We start from the raw sequence: 19,767 nt of genomic DNA, 5'->3' as shown, positions 1-19,767 counted from the left end.
ATTTCAGTAGCAGAGTGCTCAGTATTTATTCAGAAATCACATTAAAACTACTCTTCTTAACCCACCTGACTTGTTTCAAATTTAATCAAATTCTGATGACAAATGACTGCAAAACTACACGCAATCATTCAAATTCACGTGAGGGGGAACAATTTAACTGTTGCCTGCTATTGCTCTTACTTACATTCTCTCACTAAACATAGAAAAATTCTGTTACTGACAGAATAAAACTGCATCTTTTGGCATAGTTCCCTTTTAGGCCGATGGAGGGTACTGTGCAAGGGATTCCAGATCAAGGGCCACTCTCCCAAACTATAACAGATTTCTGAGTTCGAGTCATGTACCTGCTCACTGCTGTCCTCCAGCAGCATCCAGGAGTAAAGAGCCAAGCCAAAAAGACACTTTATGCATAGGTCATCCACAAAGGCAGCCAAGAACATAAAGCTGTATCCTCCATGAAGAGTGTTTTTTGTTTGCTTGCTTGTTTTAAATTGGGGACCAAAGAGTATGTGACAATAAAAAAATGTTTTTTCACTATGACCAAGTGCAAGGAAATCTGATACTTTCACTATTGTATGTGATACATCAACCCCTTTTACTTCTCTTTTTATTAAGTCTGTGAAACAAAGTCCAGATCAAACTGCAGCTGCCTGCATAAAAAAGGTGTTGATCACACAAATTATTTCACAAGACGTTTTATGCACATGTGAAACGTGTAAGAGTTTAAATTTGAAATCTGAACGCACTTCGCTTGCTAAAAAACACTTTACCTTATTTACCTAACTCATTTTAGCAGCGATGACTAAATTTGTTAAATAAAGACCTCTCAGTCCTGCAGTAACCTTCACAGATAAATGAGATAAATACTTTTTTTTTTTTTATTCAACCCAGTATCTGGAATACCTGAAGTGCAAAGCATTGCTGCTATATTTGTCTTTTCATTTTGGCCAGCTCTGTAGACAGCAGCACATAACCATTAAATTTCTTAGCAGATATTTGCAACTTGTGACTTCACAAATAAGCTTTCTTTTGAAATAACAAGCTCCATTATATACATATACACACGAACACACACAATTTTAAAGTTTCATCTCTCATACATCTTTGCAAGAAAATCACCAAGAAACAAATCCAAAAGTTTCTATAGTACCTGGGGTGCAGAATCAAGAGGAAAAATCTTAACTTTAAAAAGAAAAAGAGTCTGATTATTTTAGAAAATAGTAGTAAATCACTTGATAAGTTCAAATATATTTGGCTTAAAGTAAATAGCATAATATATTGCAATGAAACACATTCTGTGCTGATTTACGTAACACAAAAGGTATGCAAGTTTAGTCAACTGTTACTTTGCATATTCCCCACTTCAAAAGTCAAACCAAAAGTCAACCAGTATTCATAATACAAGTCAGACATTCCTCAACCCTGTAGATAATCTGAGATTTCTAGATGCTCCAGGCATATCTGTATCTAAATTATGCCACAATAAGGCTTGTATTGAATTTCTCCAAGTCTTACAGTCCGAGTCAGGCTACAGGAAGCAAACTGCAGCAGACTGACCGTAACGCTGCTGCAGGTACTAAAATCAGCTATTCTGAATATCAGCATTTGAACAAAAAATAAAGACAAACGTCCCCACCCCTACCTAAACAAACCGAACCCAGCTACTCACCATTCATGGCTGTGGGAAACTGAGCCATCATGGTCTTGAATCTGCCTCGCTAGCTCTTAGCCATCTGCAACATAAAAACATTGTGCCATTAATAATGCAACAAGGGCAAAACGTCGCTGCGCGCTCCTGCTGAGCAGGGGGAATGTCTGTCCCCTTTAGCTCCCACTTCCGATAGCAAACAATGCAGGGCTTCAGGCTGCTGCTGAACAAGCTGAATTTACATTTGGGAGGGGGCGGGGGATTCTTTTTTTTAAATTTTTTTTATAGGGTGTGCAGTGCAGTCTCGAACCTAGTGGCACATTCTTAAAGGAAAACAGTACCGACTGTTTAGCAGCTCCTGCATAACGTACACAAACAGTTGACAACATGTCAGGACATATGGCATGGGGAACAATCCTCCCCTGGTGAGGAGACAGACTCCGTGTCCTCACAGATCTTTTCCAGCGCTCCCTGGTAAATATTTATGTATATCGTTAAAAAAGTTCGGCATACAGCTCTGTAATAGAATGCTTCTGTTGAGAAAATTGGAAGAACAATCACTATTCAAATTCACACACTCAGCTCCTCCAACGCAATTTACAAAAAAATGTTCCTATATGATGTATTCTGGGAGGAGAAAAAAAAAAAAAAGGACTCGTTCTAATAAAAACTTGCAGTTTTCCAAAACCAACACCATGAAGTCAGTCCTTTTCTTGGGCTACTGCAGGAAGACTTTACTGCAGGAAGCATTTAAGGGGGGGTCTCATTATAAATTACTTTCCTAACAAGAAATGTCAGAGCACTAGGACTTGTCTTGTTTTTCCAAGAGTACCTATAGAAGTTATTAGTTTTTTGGCACTGCAAACTATTAACTTAGAACTTATCTGAGGGATAAGCACAAGCATCGCTTTACAAACGTCAAATTAAGACAGTACAGAGAGCTCTTGCTTTGAGTGAGATAATTTCAGTTAAACACTGAAGCTTACACATCATTATCCTGCACGCTACATGGAGAAACTATTGTTCAGGATGAAGCTACAGAAATGAAGTTCTGCAGTTGATCACTGTTACCCCACTCCAGCAAGTGCACCACATCGCAGACCTCTCTGTCACCCCCTCTTCAGATACCAATCTGTTTCCTCCCACACCAAAAAAAACCCTGCATCTCTCAATACAACCATGGACTTTAAGTACAGAAAGATCATGACCCCATGCTCACCCACCCCCAAGGAAACTACTGCGCATCGTGTCATGAAAACCCCACAACTGGAAAGCACTCCAGTTTTACTTGTGGGCAGGAGAGCATTTTTTGTATGTTGTGCATTTCTGAAGTAAAAATAATGAATAAATTTATTAATTAAAATACCTGGGGTCAGTTGTCAGCAATCCTCTCTATATATGTTTATGCACTATTTATAATTTCATTTTAATAAATATTTACAGATTTATACATCCTATAAACAACATCTAACGTCAGGAAACTGTAATAGGACATAAGCCATTCATTCCCACTGGATCACCTGTAAACATCACAGCCACGTGCACGTGGTTCCCCCCCCAAAATGAGTGGAAAACAGTATTTTATCTGAAGTTACCTTGCTCTGTGGTGCTACACATAGCTGTCCAATACAGAAAAAAAATATATATATATATAAAATATATATATATGTATATATATTTTAAACTAACACATTACAGAGCAGTATCACTAAGACACCTGACATTCCCAGGTATTTTTTTTATGTACACACAGACACATGCATTATACATTCATATATAGATACATATAATATATACTGCATATACAGAATATACACACACACATATAAATGGAAACAACTGACGAGTCCAAATAATCTCCCAGGGTGTCATTTGACATCAGCTGCAGAAAGATGCAAAAAGGAGGCATGGATCTATTCCAAGAGAGGAATTCTGAAATGAATTTGGGTATTTTTAGGTTGCTTCCAGCATCCCTTCCTAGGCCCTACCAGCAACCTAGCAAGAGACACTTGAAGTCTATAAATAGCTTTCCCGACAAATGCTTTCAATGTTATTAAACATTTCTACAGCACGTTTCTCTGCAAAAGCTGTTCTGCCAAGGAGTGCTAAAACAGAAACCAGGAGAGAGAAGCGGGATGCTGAAGAACATCCCCAGCATTTTCGACAGAAACCTCCACCCATCCGTACCTTGCTGCAGATTTACAGCCTTAATGGCTGAAGGCCACACATCTGATCATTCCTCCAACATACTTTATTTTCGTTTTTTGCAGGTCACTTCTTGAGTTTTTAAATTAGTAATTACAAGGTACAATGCACAATGTCTAATAACACACTGATTCACTCTTAAACCCCCTCAATCTCAAGATATATATTTAAAAAACTATATACAACTTACAATAACAAAGTTAAACTTTATTATTGTCAAACTCCCTTCCCTTCTGGTGTAACACCTGGGTTACACCAAACACATGTGCTTCACTGGGGATAGACTCACAAGTTGTACTGAAGCTAAAAAAAGGGAAAATAAAAGCATCTCTGCAACATAATTTCCCCCCATTAACTGTTTTTAGGGGAGGAGGGAAGGAGGAAACAGCCCAGTAAACTCGAAGTTCACACATTTTTTCACAGGTCTGCAGAAACAATCCTTTTCATAGGATTCTCTTGCCTTCAACAAGCATTCTGCCTTCTGAGTTTCCACAGCGTGCCCCAAAGGCTTAGTTATTATGCATATATCAAAGTTAAAAGGAGTTTACTTTCCACACATTCCAAATCAAATTGCTCTCACCACCTGTAAAAGTATCTTGCACCTTTAGGACACAGGTGTGGACCATTTATTTACAGGGAGAAATCTCAGGAAAACGTTGTCGCTTTAGGCAGAACTTACTCATTTTAAAACGGCTCTGATAACTTTAAATCATTAATGACAGCGAAAGCTCTGAATTTCCAAATAACCTGATTACACTACAGGGAAATCTAATGACATAGAAATGTTTAAGAAAGAAATCTCTACACAACAAAGATCCTAAGCCGTATCCCCAACTATAAAGGTGACAAAATGGCCATTACAACCAGAACATCTCAGAAAAGATTTGTTTCTGCAACATGTTCTAGAAGAGGTGCTTGGTGAACTCATCAGCTTCAGCCATAAGAAGCAATGTCAGGAACCGCACAAAATCCACCCTGTAACAGAACTGTATCAAGCGTCCCACTCAACACTGTAGACTACAGTGAGTCCTGCTGCCATTTAGGGCAAAAACAGGAAAACTGGGATGTTATGTATAAATAGCAGGACCACAAGTTCTTGTAAACAAGTGATCTGACTGCTCCTAATGCTTAAAGCACTAATTGTGTCAGATGTGCCGAACTGCAGCTTCTGCTCCCTCCCTCAGTATTGATTATAGTTGAGACAAACTGAGAAATAAAGAGACCGCAAGAAGGAGGGGGGGAACTTGAGACTGTGCTGAAGTACTAAGGAAGCATTAGAGCTGGGCAGAACGCAGGAAAAAGGAAAAAAAAAAAGAAAAAAAAACACACACACTCTTCCATTGTAGGCTTATTTTTTGTCTGCCATTTTATGAAGAACAGCCTTACCACAACCTTTGTTAATATTTATACCTAAACTTTTTTTGTTTTGTTTTCTTTTTCCAAAATATTTCTCAGAGAAACCACAGCCACATAGTTTCAGTAGGAATGAAGGTCTGGTGCATCAGGTTCTGGCACACTGCTTGTGACTGGAAGCAAGCAAGCAGTGCAGAAGCAGCACTGCTGGACTCACTCCTACTCTTTTGCCTCCCTCACAGACTGCAAGGAGTCACGTTGAGGATTTCTGCTGTAAGAGCCCACTAGCAAGCACAGGCACCGCAGTGGCCGTTGACTGATTCTCCCTTTGCAACAGCTGTAGAACTGGACGATACAAAAACTGCTGGTATTGGCAAAGCAGACAGCGATAACGTGATACCCATGTAGTTCTCTGCCTTGTTAAGTGTCAGTAAGGCATTATAAACCAGCACAGCCCAACATTCCTCTTTACTCAAGACATTTGTGTAGAAAAGTCTACTAATTTTAAATATATAAAATAATAAAAAAAACATCTTGGAAGTCCAAGAATTGATTTTCTTCATTGAGCTGGACACACTGACCTGGCCCCTTCAACAAAGACTGCGGCCAGCTTCACAACGCCCATCCACACCAGTAATACAGTGAGTAAGTGGATCTTGGAAGCTAGCAGATCACTAGCTCTTTCCACTCCCCTCTGCTACTGTGAATAAGCGTACTGAAAGCCTTAGTTAACATTTTGACATTTCAGGAAGAAGAAAAAAAATATAGAAGTATTAAATACTTTACTTAACCCTAAGTGATGAGGTCCCTTCTTTGCTCACTGTCATACAGGGACTTGCCTCCAAACAGTGATTAAGACAGAACAGAAAAAATATTGCTTCCGACGAGTATTTGCTGTAAAAAGCATAATTACAGTTATTTGCTACTGAACTAATTATGTATAATTTTCCATCCCTACTGTTTTGTACTTTCTGGTTTATGCACTCCCTGCAGCAGGAGGCTCACAGCAGAGCACATTTGTTATTCAGGTGAGGCCTTTCATGAATTAAGCATATTTAGAAATCATAAGATGCTTTGAAAGGAAGGTTTTAGAAGTAGCAATCCTACAGACTTGAGTCAGAGACACTGCTAGTTAATTCTGTTCCCCTAGGAAGTGCCATCCCAGCTACGTTATCCTTCCTATTCTGCCTTTAAGTGAGATTGCAAAGACTCACAACTGGATTTGATTTTAGGTAACTGCAGAGATCTAATTGTATCTTTAAGAGCATTAAGAACAACAAGAATCAGAAGTGCTGCTAGCTATTGACCAGAACAAAAATTAAATTAGTTTTAATGGAAGAAATTCCCACACTTCACTGTTTGGTACTACCAGCAGCAGCAGTTACGGAATCAGCCAGCAGCAACTGCTCCAGGTACCACGACTCTCTGCACCAGACCGACAACGTTCAGGAGTAAAGATGTGTTTACTCCTTTATTCTCCACTTTCCTAACTACACTCCTCTCCCAAGGGGACCCAAAATTCATGCTCCAACCTATCCCTCCCTGCCCCTTGCCAAGCAGACCCCAGTTCCTTCCTCTTGCCCGCTCATCCTCCGTTCGCAGGTGCTACCTACAGGTGCAGGACACGTAATGCCAAGAAAGAAAATCCTATTCCAGCTCTGTTGGTGGCTGCTGTGGCAGTACAGGAAAGTTGCTGATGTTACGCAGTAAAAACAAGTCAACCCGATCAGATATCAGTGCCAACCACCAAGGGGGTAGAAGCTTTCTTCCAAACAAGGCTGCCTCCATGCAGGTGATTGCTAAGTCAACAAGCAAAAAATACCAGAGCAACCGTCCTCTTTGGGACTTTATCCCATAGTTCAGTTTAGAACTGGTACAGAAGTAATCCAGAACCACCTCAGTAACGCCTTTAAAATGGTCCAGATACCAGTTTGGGCATCTCTGCTTGAAGGAGTTGCTATGTCGTACCTGTCACGGATGAACCAGGTTTTAGTCTTTATTCCATCGAAGTCAATCTGACTCAGATGTTAGTCAAAACACAAAAGAAGTTAACAAAAAAACCTCTCCCAGTAGAAGAACAGCACATAAACCAGTGAGATTCACTTGACTATTCATTTTATGGGACTTGGTTTGCATTTGGCTGGTGTATGCCAACCTACAAGCCTAAAAACCTCTGTTCCCACCTAATTTGGTTTCCAACTTTAAAAGTCTCCTAACACTTGGATTGCTCACTTTGCTAGCTCGAAAAAGGTTTAAATCTCATTGGAATTCAGAGATATATCCTCCTGCCCACCTTGCCCGACTCACTTTCTGAATATACTGACCATGCAAAACGGATGCCCTGCAAAAGAAAAGAATCACTGCTTCTGTTAAAAGAACAAAAACATAATTGTGTAGTCAATATCGATGGGTTTACTTCTTTACTATTTGTTTTTTTACAGCTGCTCAGTTTGACAGTACTCATTGAAAATATCAAGACCCATTTCAACTCTCTTGCGTCTCTGGAGACCTAAATCCATCTTTCCTTCCTCTCAGGAGGAGGCACTCCCACATTTTATTGCGCAGCCATTTAAGGAAACCCATGCACAGTGTTTGGAATAGCAATGTAAACTCGGGACTTCACCCTGCTATGTGAAAATCTCCATCATCAAACTGGAAAGATGCAGGTCCCTGTCTGTCCCTGCCAACACAGCTTTGATTCTTCCTTGCAAAGAAGAAATTTTGAAGGAGGGAATGGGAATCTCACCTTGGGAAGTTCACTATTGAAATCCCAGGGCTCTCTCCTAGGAGATGTGTGCATGAACTTCCTCAGGAAAAGATGGGAATCCAACCCAGCTCTGCCACACCCCAAAAAAATACCTTCACTAACCTTAATCCAGACAGGGAAAGACATCAACATCTCCACTTGCTTTGTTAAAGAGAGGAAAAAATACAATAAAAAGAAGCAAAAACAAAAACAACAACAAAAAAGGCAGAGGGTATATTATTTCCAAGATGAAACAAAAAGAGTTTCTACCTTTGAGAAGGAATTCCAGGCTGCAGATCGTAACCTTCCCGGGGAGCTGAGTGAGACACAACTGCTCCTGAATGGGTGGTAACTTAAAATACTCTCTTGCCTTCTTTGTTTCCTACTTCCTAATTTGCATGACTCTGCACTCCGTATGCTGCTTTTTCTAGATCCTGTTTTGAGACACACAATTTTCTCCTCTAATACTTTGCAAGCATTGCACAAGAGCCCTACGATGCCATTCTGTGGGGTCCACAAGCCTCGAAAAATGCAGTTCTCAGCTTCCACACTGCGACTCCTACTTGTGTCAGTGTGGACTTAGGCAAAACACAGATCTTTCATGAGTTTTCTCTTTGTTATTTCTCATTCCTACCAAGTTGAGAAACATTCAGTGCAGGTTATTTAAGAGCTTATCTCTGTTAAATCTCGTCATGCACTCTTTTTCAAAGTAAGTTTTGAGTCCCCTCCTACCCTTCCATCAAAAGCACAAGTGAAATCTGCCTCCTAACAAAGCAAAAGTAGAAAGAGGAGAATTCTTACATTACCTTCAGCTTTAGATATGAGAGCTGCTACTTAGCCTTTTGCTTGGGATTCAGACCCTGGTGACAGTCCAAAATATACTCAAAACATTCACGAGCTGCTAAAGGTAAGCATAAAATAAAAGGTACAGAATAAGGGCAATCACGCTCAGCAGAGGACAATCTTTCACTATTTGTAAAAGTAAAGAAGGCAAAAAAATAAGCCACACTTGGATTTACATTTTCAGAATCTGCTTTCAAGCTGGACAGGTGCACAAACCCATCACAGGCTTTGCTCCTCCAAACCGAGTGAGCTGGAAGGCAGAAAGGAGACAGACCAAAAGGGGTCTGTAAAGTGGAGAAACAGAGTTTGTCTTTGATGAAACAGGCAAGCCACATGAGTGAAAAAAGCAAAAGATCAGCATTTATGCAGTCAAAGCAAGAAAAAACAACTCTACGTCATTATTTCAAATGGGCAACAAAAGGGTAAAAGCACATTCTTCCTTAAAACATACGTGGCTGACACATTTGGAAGCACAAGATACCTAACCTACAATATTATGATTGAAGGATTATTAGTTTAAATGTAACAATTAGTTTTCAGGATCCCCAGTGTTATTTAGAGGAAGTCTGGCTTTGCTAGCTAAAGAAAAACATTTTTTTTAGGTGATGAAAGACAAAAAAAAGAAGGGACATTCAACGGAAATTTGGTCACTTAATCTTTAATACTGAGCTCTATGGCACACCAGTGACATTTTGGCATTGCAACCAAATTTCACGAACTTAGGGAATCATTATCACTGGAGTTAGACATAGATCTCAGTGTCGTGTGAAGTCTCTAGGAGCTAAAGTATAGCATAGTTAGAAAGACAGTTGTTCTAGCTTAATAAGTTCGTAATAATATGAGGACACTAGAAGTGTGGTGGAAAAAAGGGGAGTTTTAGATTTGTATTGGTAAAATTCTTGACCTTTGAAAGAGAAGACGAAAAGTAATTTCATTGGAAATCACCTCTGATTCTCGCTGCATGTATTAATATGGCCATAATGTCATTTGTTTGCATTGCAGCTGTCATATTTTTAGAAACAAAGAATAACAACTCCCATTTCCTGTTCTTCCCAAGCATTACTTCACGCTCGCTGTTGAATCACTTACAGATATCGCCCATGACTGATGCCGCAGCACTTCAGAAGCTCCACCTGCATCAGCGCCGAAAATTTTCACCCAAAGAGCCAATTCAGAGTTATCATCTGCTACTTCCAAAGCTTCATGAAGCAACAAAATCCCACACCAGCACGTTCCAAGTCAAATCTGCTGCTCTTGGTACTGCAAAGCAGCAGCGACTTACCTGAACCAACAATGTTTTTTTCAACTAGCTGTAACTGCAAAAAAAAAATTATAAATAGTTCTCAGGTAATTGTTCCCTATTAAGTAATTCCAACATGGTGTGCTGCTACTGTCATCAGGTTACGTCATTTGAATTTCATGTGCTTCTGAGAATAAGGGTTACACAACACTGGGCTTGTCTACATGAACGCTCAACCTTCTGCTTCAGCTCTAGGACACAAGAAAGCAACTTTGCCAGATTGTTTTCCTACACTGCAAGAGCCTTAAAACCTTCTGAAGTTGAATAAAAATGAAACTTCATCAGCTCCACATCCACTTAATGATTCATTTCTATTTGTGAGTTAATCCGCACCTTTTGAACATTTGGTCCTAATGGCACAACAGCACCAGAAAAACAAGTTGCTACAGTCCCTGTGTAATCTTGCACTATGGCAAAGGATGTGTAAACATAAAAAGAATCAAAGATGCCTCATGAGATAAAACCAACTAACCTGTTTTCTACAGAAAGACTTACCTTTAAAGAATCTGCGAATAAAAAAAGTCCCGATAGGCTAATCGATGAAAGAACAATATGCTAGTAAGCAGCACGCTTACATTTTTTGCCTGGCTTTCTAAGGGTATGAGCTGAGTGGTTAACGTGTGCTTTGATGAAACCCACAATCAACACGAACCAAACCTGACAGAAGGGTGCAAGAATATTAACTGCCTACAAGATTCATGAAAATAGGCAGCCAGGCAGAGAAGATGCTGCCAAATTTAGTGTCCCCATTTATGAAAAAGACTGCTGTGGGTGTATGCTTGAGTACCAATATTAGACACCAGGGAATCCATCTGGCTGAAAGCTGTTCGAAACATACAAACCATGAGAAAACTTCTCCTAAAGCTTGCATCTCATTAGATTCAGACAGCCAAAGCCGCAAGAAACAAAGCTTTGCCAGTGGTGCTGCTCACACACAGCTGGTTTAAGATTCCAGCTTACATCGGTCTGTCAATCCAAAGAAACTGAACTTACCATCAAAGATAAGCCCCACAGGTGATGAGGATTCAGAAAGAGGTTTCCAGGGGTATTCATGGTTAAAATGTTTGCAAATAAGCATTTGAAAATGGTGAGATCACTTAAAACAGCTGCCTAGCACTTCAGAAAATCTGACTGTACTCTAACAGGAGTGCTTCTCCCCCATATCATCTGTTGCACCAGCTATCAGCAACCAGGGTACAAAAGGAAAATACAATTTTAAAGGGTAAAGGATGGCAATGTGTTTCTGAAGCTAAAAAGGATACAGTAACCACAGTTTTATCATCCCTAGGGTCAACCTCTGAACCTCACAGTACACTTTGTGTTAAGTGTTTTACTGACAAGTGATACTGCTTGAAATAAGTCAATGCCGTAAAAGAGAATTCCCTAATTAACTCTACATTATGTTTGTTATCTTTATGATCGCCAGTGGTCACCTAAGACAAGGAAAAAGATAAAGAAAGGTCACTGACTTTCTCATATCATTCAGCCACATGGAGTGAGTGCTCCAATCTAAAAGCAACAGTACAAATTCAGCAAGCTACTGCTCTCTGTTTTCCCAAAAGGACTGTGTTTATGCCAAGCTTCCCCCTCAAAACTAAAAATACAGCGTGATCCATCATCTAATCACCTTGCCAAGAGATGTGGCATTACAATGAACTGAAAGCGGCTTTCAGAAGTCAAAATCATTTGAAAACAATAAATTACAGCAGTTGCTAAACACGGAACAAAGCTGGGACCAGTGCTGCCAGGAACAGTGGCTGAGGTCATTGCGAGACTGCTCTCGATGGTTTTTGAAAGGTCCTGAGGACTGGAAGAAGGCAAATATCACACCCATCCTCCGGAATGGCAAGAGGGACAATTCAGCAATATAAAAGCTTAATTCTGACTTCAGCCTTTTGAAAGACTGTGGAGCAAATCCTGTTGGGAGGCATGTACAAAGAACACGATGGTTACTGGAAAAAACTGTATTTTCCTTTCTGTTTTCTGTTTTGAGATGAAGGGAGAGCAGCAGGTACTGCCTATTTGGACTTCACAGCAACTTTCAAGAAGTCTCCCACAGCATCCTTACCTCGGGAGCCAAACCAGAGAAACACAGTTTGAACAGGCTGACTGTAAACTGGGTGGAAAACCAGACTCGAAGCATTGTGATTGGCAGCATGAAACCCAGCTGGCTGCCACCAGCGATGCTCCTCGGGGCTGACACTGCTTCATGTCTTCGCTGACAATGTGGGCAACAGGATGGCACGCACTCGGCAAGTGCAGAGGATGCCAGACAGGAGAAGGCTGCCCGGAGAAGCTGCGGATCTCTGCCCCTGAAGGCATTCCCAACTTGAGCAGACGTGGCTCTGAGCAACCTAAGTCAGCCCTGCTTTTAGCGAGGGTTAGACCACATAAGGTCCAGAAGCCCCTTCCAAACTAAATCATCCTGCGCCAATGTTTTAGGTAAATAAAAGCAAAGGGAAGCAGTTAGGAGGTATTTTAAAAACTGAGATATTTGAGGTATTTCCTTTCAAGTGAAAATAGGCCAGAAATGAATGTGTCCAACTTCTGAGCCAGTTTTAAAGAAAAATGCAAAAAGAACAACTCAGGACTTTCATAGAAAATGTCATGAAATGCTGTCTTCCTCAATTTTATGTACTGATCAAACCGCATTTCATGAGGTTATTGCAGAGATTTGAAAACTGTTAATTAGCAGGTTCTCTCTCAGGCCAGAGACGTCCGTGTCAATCTGCAACAGGAACCAGTGAGCAGGAATGTGTTCCTCTTCAGGACCTTATCACAAGGTCTTTTCTTAACAGACACCTGCTTTCAAGGGGGGTGAAGCTTCTTCACAATGCCTCCAGTCAAGCACATAAGCTACCTTTCACTTTTCAAATCCCATCCCACTTCCCCCAGCAGTAGCTGAACGAAGAATTACCATCACCTACAGAATGTAACTTCATTTTTGATAGCTGCTGCTTTGCTACAGAACAAAATTAATTCACTTCTCATTATTAAAGATCACAAACAGAAATATATGTAAATATTAGAGTGGTGGAAAAGAACAAGCAGCCCATAAAGCACTGGTAGCATAATACCACCTGTGATAGACAACCCCATAAGCAAAAATGAGCCAGAGACACAGCATTTTTGTTACTGATAGGACTACAGCACCATTCTGTTTATATTAGAGTACCAACTAACAATTCAGTCTGGGACATATCTCATACCCTAGATCTTGCATAGAAAGAGAAGAAAATAATAAATGCAATTCCCTCAGGACAGTAATTAAAAGGAAAATCAATCATACCCACTTGATCTAATTTAGGCACCTGATTTAGGAGACTAACCTGACCAAAATTTCTGTGTAGCATAGAGCATGGAGCAGTCCAAATCCATGTTTGTAGGTATGCATATAATTCTCCTAACATCATACAGAGCCTACAGTCTGAGTAAACATTTCTCTAAAGATCCAGAGGTGAAGTGGTGTCAACCCCCCAGCTTAGACTTAAAAATAATAATAATAATAATAGACAAACCAAATGGGGAAGTGGAAGCATGAAAACAAAAATGAAGTTTAGTAAAAGAATGAAGCCCAGCTACCTATTTATACAATTAGTTCCTACTGCTCGTTATTTCTAAATGTCACTGTTGCACCACTGGATTTAGATTCTTGTCACAGCTGAAGTCTTTAAATTTCAAAGAAAAATGCATTTTATGTACCACCAAATCTTATAAACACACCACAGGAAAGCTGTATGTGAGCACTTCTTAACATGCCTTGCGTGTTTTCCTGTGTATATACAAACGCGGGAGCTGCTGCCACCACAGGCAAGCATGAACAAAACAAGTTTAAAGAACCCTGGGTTCCCAAAAGAGACGCATGCGATACAGCAGCCTGAACGCAAGTGCAACACCTTGTAACTTCTCACTCCAGCGCTGTAAACAGGGAATTTTCAACTCGCCTTTGAGAGACCTGCTATGAGCATGCGTACTATGACGGGAACTATCTAAAGCACAATCTACTTTCAAGTTTTGTAATGTGACAGATGTCAAAGCGTCAAGTGCTGTGCAAACCGTTTCGGGGCACCGAAAGCCTAACTTGCTACCTCAACGCTCAGGGAACCGCATCAAGCGCCTCAGCCTCCTTTTATTTTCCGGACTGTTACCTCCCGTTGCGTACAGTTCAGATCAAGGAAGAGCTATCTATTTACAAAGAGCACGGCTTCATCAACAATATTTAACCCCTCCAAGCTCTACATTTTCCCAGTTTTCCCAAAAAACGACACCAAACAAACCCACCAGCACCACAAGACTCTCAGCATGCCGCATCAGCCAGCTCTGCCAGCGGGCTCCCCGGTGCAGACACCAACCGGTGGGGCACCGACACTGCTATTTCTTCCCGGGGAGGGAATTAATAAAACACAGGCGAGCAGCAGCAGGACCTATCGTCGCTGTTTTCCATTCCTGCCTTCAAAAGCACACACGAACACACATACACACACCCCGGCCAAACTTCACCACCCGAAGCTGGAGCCGGCCCCAGGGGGCAGCCCCCTCGGCCCTGCCAGCCGCCGGCCGGAGATTGAAACAAAACGAAAACAAACCAAAACAAGGCCCTTAAAATAAATAAATAAATAAAGCTCGGCCTAACAGAAACCCCGAGCACTCCTTCCCACGCCCGTCCCCTACCAAGCAGCTGGCCCCAAGGGCTGCCTGCAGCAGGCGCTCCCCGCACCTCAGCCCCGCTCCCGGTGGGACGAGGCCGCCTCGAGGGGAGGTTTCAGGCCCCGCCGGCGGTACCTGTTGCCTTGTCCGTGAGCTCCTCGCTCCGTGCTGCCCGCCAGCCTTCCTCCTCCTCCTTCTCCTCCTCCTCCTCCTCCTTCGCCACCGCCTCCCGTGGTGGCGGAGTCAGCCCCACAACATGGCGGCGGAGGCGGGGGCCGCCCGGGGAGGAGGGCGGCGGGCACGGGCTGAGGGCGCCGTTGAGCTGGTGCCCGCTCGGTGCTGGCCTTGAGGTTTGGGGGGTGCTTTGTGGGGTGGCCCCGATGTCTGGGTGAGGGTAATTCCTTCGGGGGCTGGGTCGTGGGTTAGAGGCAGCTCCGAGTGTGTGGTTCGGTTGTCACAGCCGGAGGGCTTGGCTGTGGGCCCCGGAGGAGATGGCCGCAGCCCGGAGGGTCACCTTGTCCTGGGGGGCTGCAATACCTCAGGGGTCCAGCGGTACGAAAGGCAGAGCTCCTCACATCGCCCTCTCCGACCTTTGTGGTTCAGGTGCAGGGATCCCTGCTGCAAGCGGGATCAGCATTTGCAGGAGAACTTGTGCAAAAGCAAAGGTTACATGTAAAGTCCTTAACTCACACAAAACTTACCTCATCCTTCCTGATTTTTCCTCGCTGTTGGTTCCAACTGCTCCTGAAAACATTCCTTATCTGCCTCATAAATTACTTCTTCCCTAAGTTTTCTAGCTATTTACAAAACAGACTAATAAATAATCTCAGTCCTATCTCAATTATTACTTCCTCGTGGAAGCTGAACAGCTAATGCCTCTGGTTTCATTGCTCTGCACAGCAATGAAACTGCCCTAGCCGTATGGCAATTTCGCTTGTAGAGAAGCTGTGCAGCACCTATGGGGTGCCTTTGAGGTGCTTTTGGGGTGCCTGGTGCTGCTCATCGGTGGGAAGCATGTTCTGTGGGGACACCAGTCCTGCCCTCATGAACAACGACATTCAGCCAGTGTCAGGCACTGCTCAGCACGCCAAAATACAGAAGGTTTCATGGATTTATTTTTTCAAAAACTAGTCAATTCTATAGAAAGGAGAGGTGAAAAATGCCTTGACTTTTAAATGTTAAACACTGAAGCCAGTTTTCCACTAAAAAGCTATTTAAGCAAATAATTATCAGAGACCTTTATGAATTACTCCTATTACAAGGACTTTTATAGCTTCTTCAGCAAGTGGACCTTGCTGTCTATGAATGATTACAGTGTCTTTCTACTATATTTTTGCTGTGTAGATAATTATATATCACCTTTGATTTTTCCAGTGACTCATTCTTTCAGGTTCTTGAGACTTTCCAGTTTGTTACACCTTCTATAATTCATCATGATCCCAGAATAGTCACGTTATTGTGCCCTATAATGGTCATAGTCACACACTAGCACATGTTATTCTTTGGTATTTTAGCTTAGATATCTAATGTTTGCATTTGCTGTTACAGCTGCCACATTGCATCGGCAGCTTGCATTAAAATATTTACCCTCATGATCTCCTCAGCCATCTTCTGATTTAATGCTTTCAAAGATATAGCATTTTCCTTCTTTACACTTAGCCCTAAAGTATACTTTGTATTTTTGTGCCTGTACGCAGCCCACAACCTAGTCTTTGATTCATAGATATTTGCCATGTAGATGGATTAAAACACATGTTGTTCAAGTGGCACTTGCTTACTTTGTGGTTTAAATCACTCTGTGGTCACCAGCCCATGCTATTATCTAGGCCTTCAGCTGTTTCGAAGCGATCCGCAAATTTCATGACCAGTACTTCATTTAATTCCAAATAATTGACTGAGATAATAGAACAGCACTGGGTCAAGAACAGATTCCTCTGCAGACGAGTTTAAAAGCCTCTCATGTGGCAATTTTTCATTTAAATTACTTACTAATATCTTTTAAAAAGCCGCCTTTAACCCTTTTTGTATGTATTATAGTGATATTGACTAGTTCTAAATGTGACTGTTGTGTTTGCAACACCTACGGCCTGCTTTGGATTTAAGAAAAATGCTTATATTGGACATAACAGTGTTTGGATTCATAAAGCCCATTGTAGGGAAGATTAAAATAACAATAAACCAGAAACATGATTCTTCTCATAGGAAGAAAAAGATCAAGTTAGTGATTATAGTAGTTAAGTATTGAGGAGGGCGGTGGAAAATCTATCAACAAAAGCCTCTAAGAGCAGGTTAGACAGAGATCTGCGAGCAGTTATGCAAGTACAGGTGACCCTGCCTTGGATGTTGAACTAGATGTCTTCTCGAGGAACTTTATGGCTCGTTTCTTCTGTAATTAATGCTACTGCCTAGGCCCACCAACGCAGAGGGACCGGGGTCATGTACTGTGCGACATTTGTTCCACTGACCAAAGGTCATGCACAGACCTGGGGGAGGAGGGCTGGGAAGCTGCACCCTTGGTATGCGGTAGGGCATGCTTCTGGTGCACATGATCAAAGGGAAGATGAGTCACGCAGCGGGGTGAATTTTCATGTGTATTAGTTGATTTTAATTCTATACACAGTCCTGCAGACTACTTAGACCTATGGATAGGCTAGAACATGAATTTAGTGACACAGTATCTGCTTTGGTGCCGCTATTACCTCTAAAAAGCTAAAAGCTTCAGTGGAACCCAAGGGAGAAACAAAGCTGTAACATCTTGGCTTTGGCTACCACCTCTGAACATCAAGTGTGAATTTTGTACCCTAAAATGCTTGCAACTCTTAATTACATGTTTTGTGTTATTATTAAACATTCCTCTCTCCCCATACTAGTTACCTCATATGCTAAATAAAGCCAAGTGTTTGTTGTTGTATTTTTTTTGTTTTTTAATATATGCAAATTTGGAAATCTGCCTATACGAAAGAAGGTACCTGGTATCATTCAGTGCCTAGTATTGAGACTTCTTGTACTGTATTGAAAAAAAAACCCAATTTTTTCTCTACTTCTATCCGAAGATAAGTCATTAAACCTAATAAAAAAAAAAAGGACAACCAAACACGGTACCCAACAATTACCTTTGAGGTGACAGAGTGCACAAAGCAGGAAGTGTATAAAGGACTTTGGGATACCGGATTCTGTAAATATGACAGATGGGGAAGGACGTGTCTGTTATGTGAGATCCCCATAGAAAAGCAGCAATGTAGCTCACTCTGAGATAACTACAGATGCTGCCTCCTATGACAAAATTTAAGACAAGAAAACAAGAAAAAAAATAATGTGCACTTTGTTGCCTGAGATGGAGTCAGAAAGAATGCAAAATTCATCTGACTCCCTAGAGAGAAAACCTTGGGTAAAATTCTTTGGGTAAGTAATTAGCATATCAAAGCTTTATGTATTCTTATTCTAGACAAGCTGAATGCTGTTTCATCTGCATTATGACAAACAACCAGAGGTAATCAGAGGTATTAGAACGAAACATATCTGTAAGATTAGTTAGTTAGCAGGAAGAGGAACAGGATTCACAGGCTGCTGTGAGGACACATTTGAACACAGCAGCACCTCAGTCATTTTCCTTGTAATTGGAGCATGTAGACATCCAAAATTTAGTGTGAGCTATAAGAACTGCATCCTTGAAGTGAAGCTGAACCAATTTACCCAACCCTAGAAGACTCTTACAGAGCTTTTTTTTTTTTTTAGTGACAGTCGAGGCAATAACTAGTATTGTATATACTTTGTGTTAATATATATATATATATATATTTGGTGCCGATTTAGTAACTGCATTACCATTTCTTTAAAATGAATAATTTTGTCCTCTGGTTTATTAGAATTAAATTTGTTTTAATTCAGAGTTTGACTACTGCTTAAAGTAGGTTCAGAAGAAAGTCACTCTTCTTAAATGAAGGTGGAGTTTCTAAAAGGTCTGTTGCGGATGCTGCCTTTGGGCATCTCAGCGTTTATGGAGAGTATGCTTTTTGCAAGCTTCAACATGAAACTTTGGGGGCTGATGTCAAGTACTAGGTGAAATAAAAGACCCTTCTTGTGGTAGTTAGTACTCTGCAGGCAAGGACTAGACAGTGGGAAAGCAACTTAAAACTGCAGGGCTAAATTTGTTTGTCCCAGAAAGCCACTGAGGTTAAGCAAATTACCGATGATTAATAGGAAAGACAGATGAAAGGAGAAGAAACCAAACATACGATAGTAGAGAGACCTGTTCCAGACATTGGGCCAGGATTTCAGCATAACATACGCAAAAGAGACCAATTAAAATTAAATGTGTGGGAAGCAGAAAAAGAAGTGGAATTCACTATCAGCAATGTCTCATCCTGTAGTATTACTATGTTCTCATTTACTATCCTGCAAGTCCTTGCCATATCTGATTAAAAAAACAAACAAACAAACAAACAAACAAAAAAAAAAAACAGAAAAAAAGCTACCAAGATATTATGAAGATGGATAAATTAGAAATATTAAAAGCAACTCAATTTTCACATTAACATTTTACTTTTTCATCATTATCTGTACCTTATCCTCAATTCCCTGTTACAACCAATTAGGTGTCTTTAATAAGGCAGTCGCTCTATTGGTAGCAAAAGAAATCATGAATAAAGTTGCTTAATATGAACAGAGTGATACCAGGTGATACATCTTCTTCACTGCTCTCTGTCTCCGTAATATTGCTTATTTTCTCTGCTGTGCTGCAGGAAAACAATCCAGAAGTGAATACTTTGTTCTCTCCGTCCAAGCCCTCTGACCAGGCAGCGTCTAAGCTTGCTGACAGACATATTTATGCAAGCATATGTTTAAAACATTTAAAGCTAAGTAAAGAATATATGTGAACACCAGAAATCAGCTACTGCCAAGAATAAGCCATATTTTGTGAACACTTACTGATCAGGCATCAGGGAATGCAAAGTAGAGCAACAACTATTTCTGAAAAAGCACTGATGGCAGCACAGTGATTTGCACAGGTTCCTCTTGTGGTAT

The 19,767-nt window shown here is 41.1% G+C and overlaps 1 protein-coding gene across 11 annotated transcripts in view; it reads right to left on the bottom strand.

Moving 5' to 3' along the window:
* ITSN2 (intersectin 2) overlaps positions 1–15,629 on the bottom strand; it is an 80,978-nt gene extending 65,349 nt beyond the window's left edge. For 5 of the 11 annotated variants that reach the window (XM_040554352.1, XM_040554341.1, XM_040554349.1 and 2 more), the window contains exons 1-2: positions 14,878–15,629; positions 1,670–1,733 (exon numbers count right to left, since the gene is read on the bottom strand). In XM_040554352.1, the coding sequence (XP_040410286.1) occupies positions 1,670–1,700 (31 nt within the window). In that variant the 5' untranslated portion in view covers positions 1,701–1,733; positions 14,878–15,629. Of the gene's footprint in view, positions 1–1,669; positions 1,734–8,222; positions 8,581–14,766; positions 14,790–14,812 lie in introns of those variants that run through there. The other 6 variants (XM_040554342.1, XM_040554351.1, XM_040554343.1 and 3 more) reach the window with 5 other exon arrangements.
* Between the last annotated feature and the right edge of the window lie 4,138 nt (positions 15,630–19,767).

This window comes from Cygnus olor, chromosome 3, assembly GCF_009769625.2.
Source record: "Cygnus olor isolate bCygOlo1 chromosome 3, bCygOlo1.pri.v2, whole genome shotgun sequence".
In the NCBI taxonomy this organism is placed as follows: domain Eukaryota; kingdom Metazoa; phylum Chordata; class Aves; order Anseriformes; family Anatidae; genus Cygnus; species Cygnus olor.
Note: the sequence above shows the minus strand (reverse complement) of the source record. Positions and strands in the feature narration are given on the sequence as shown.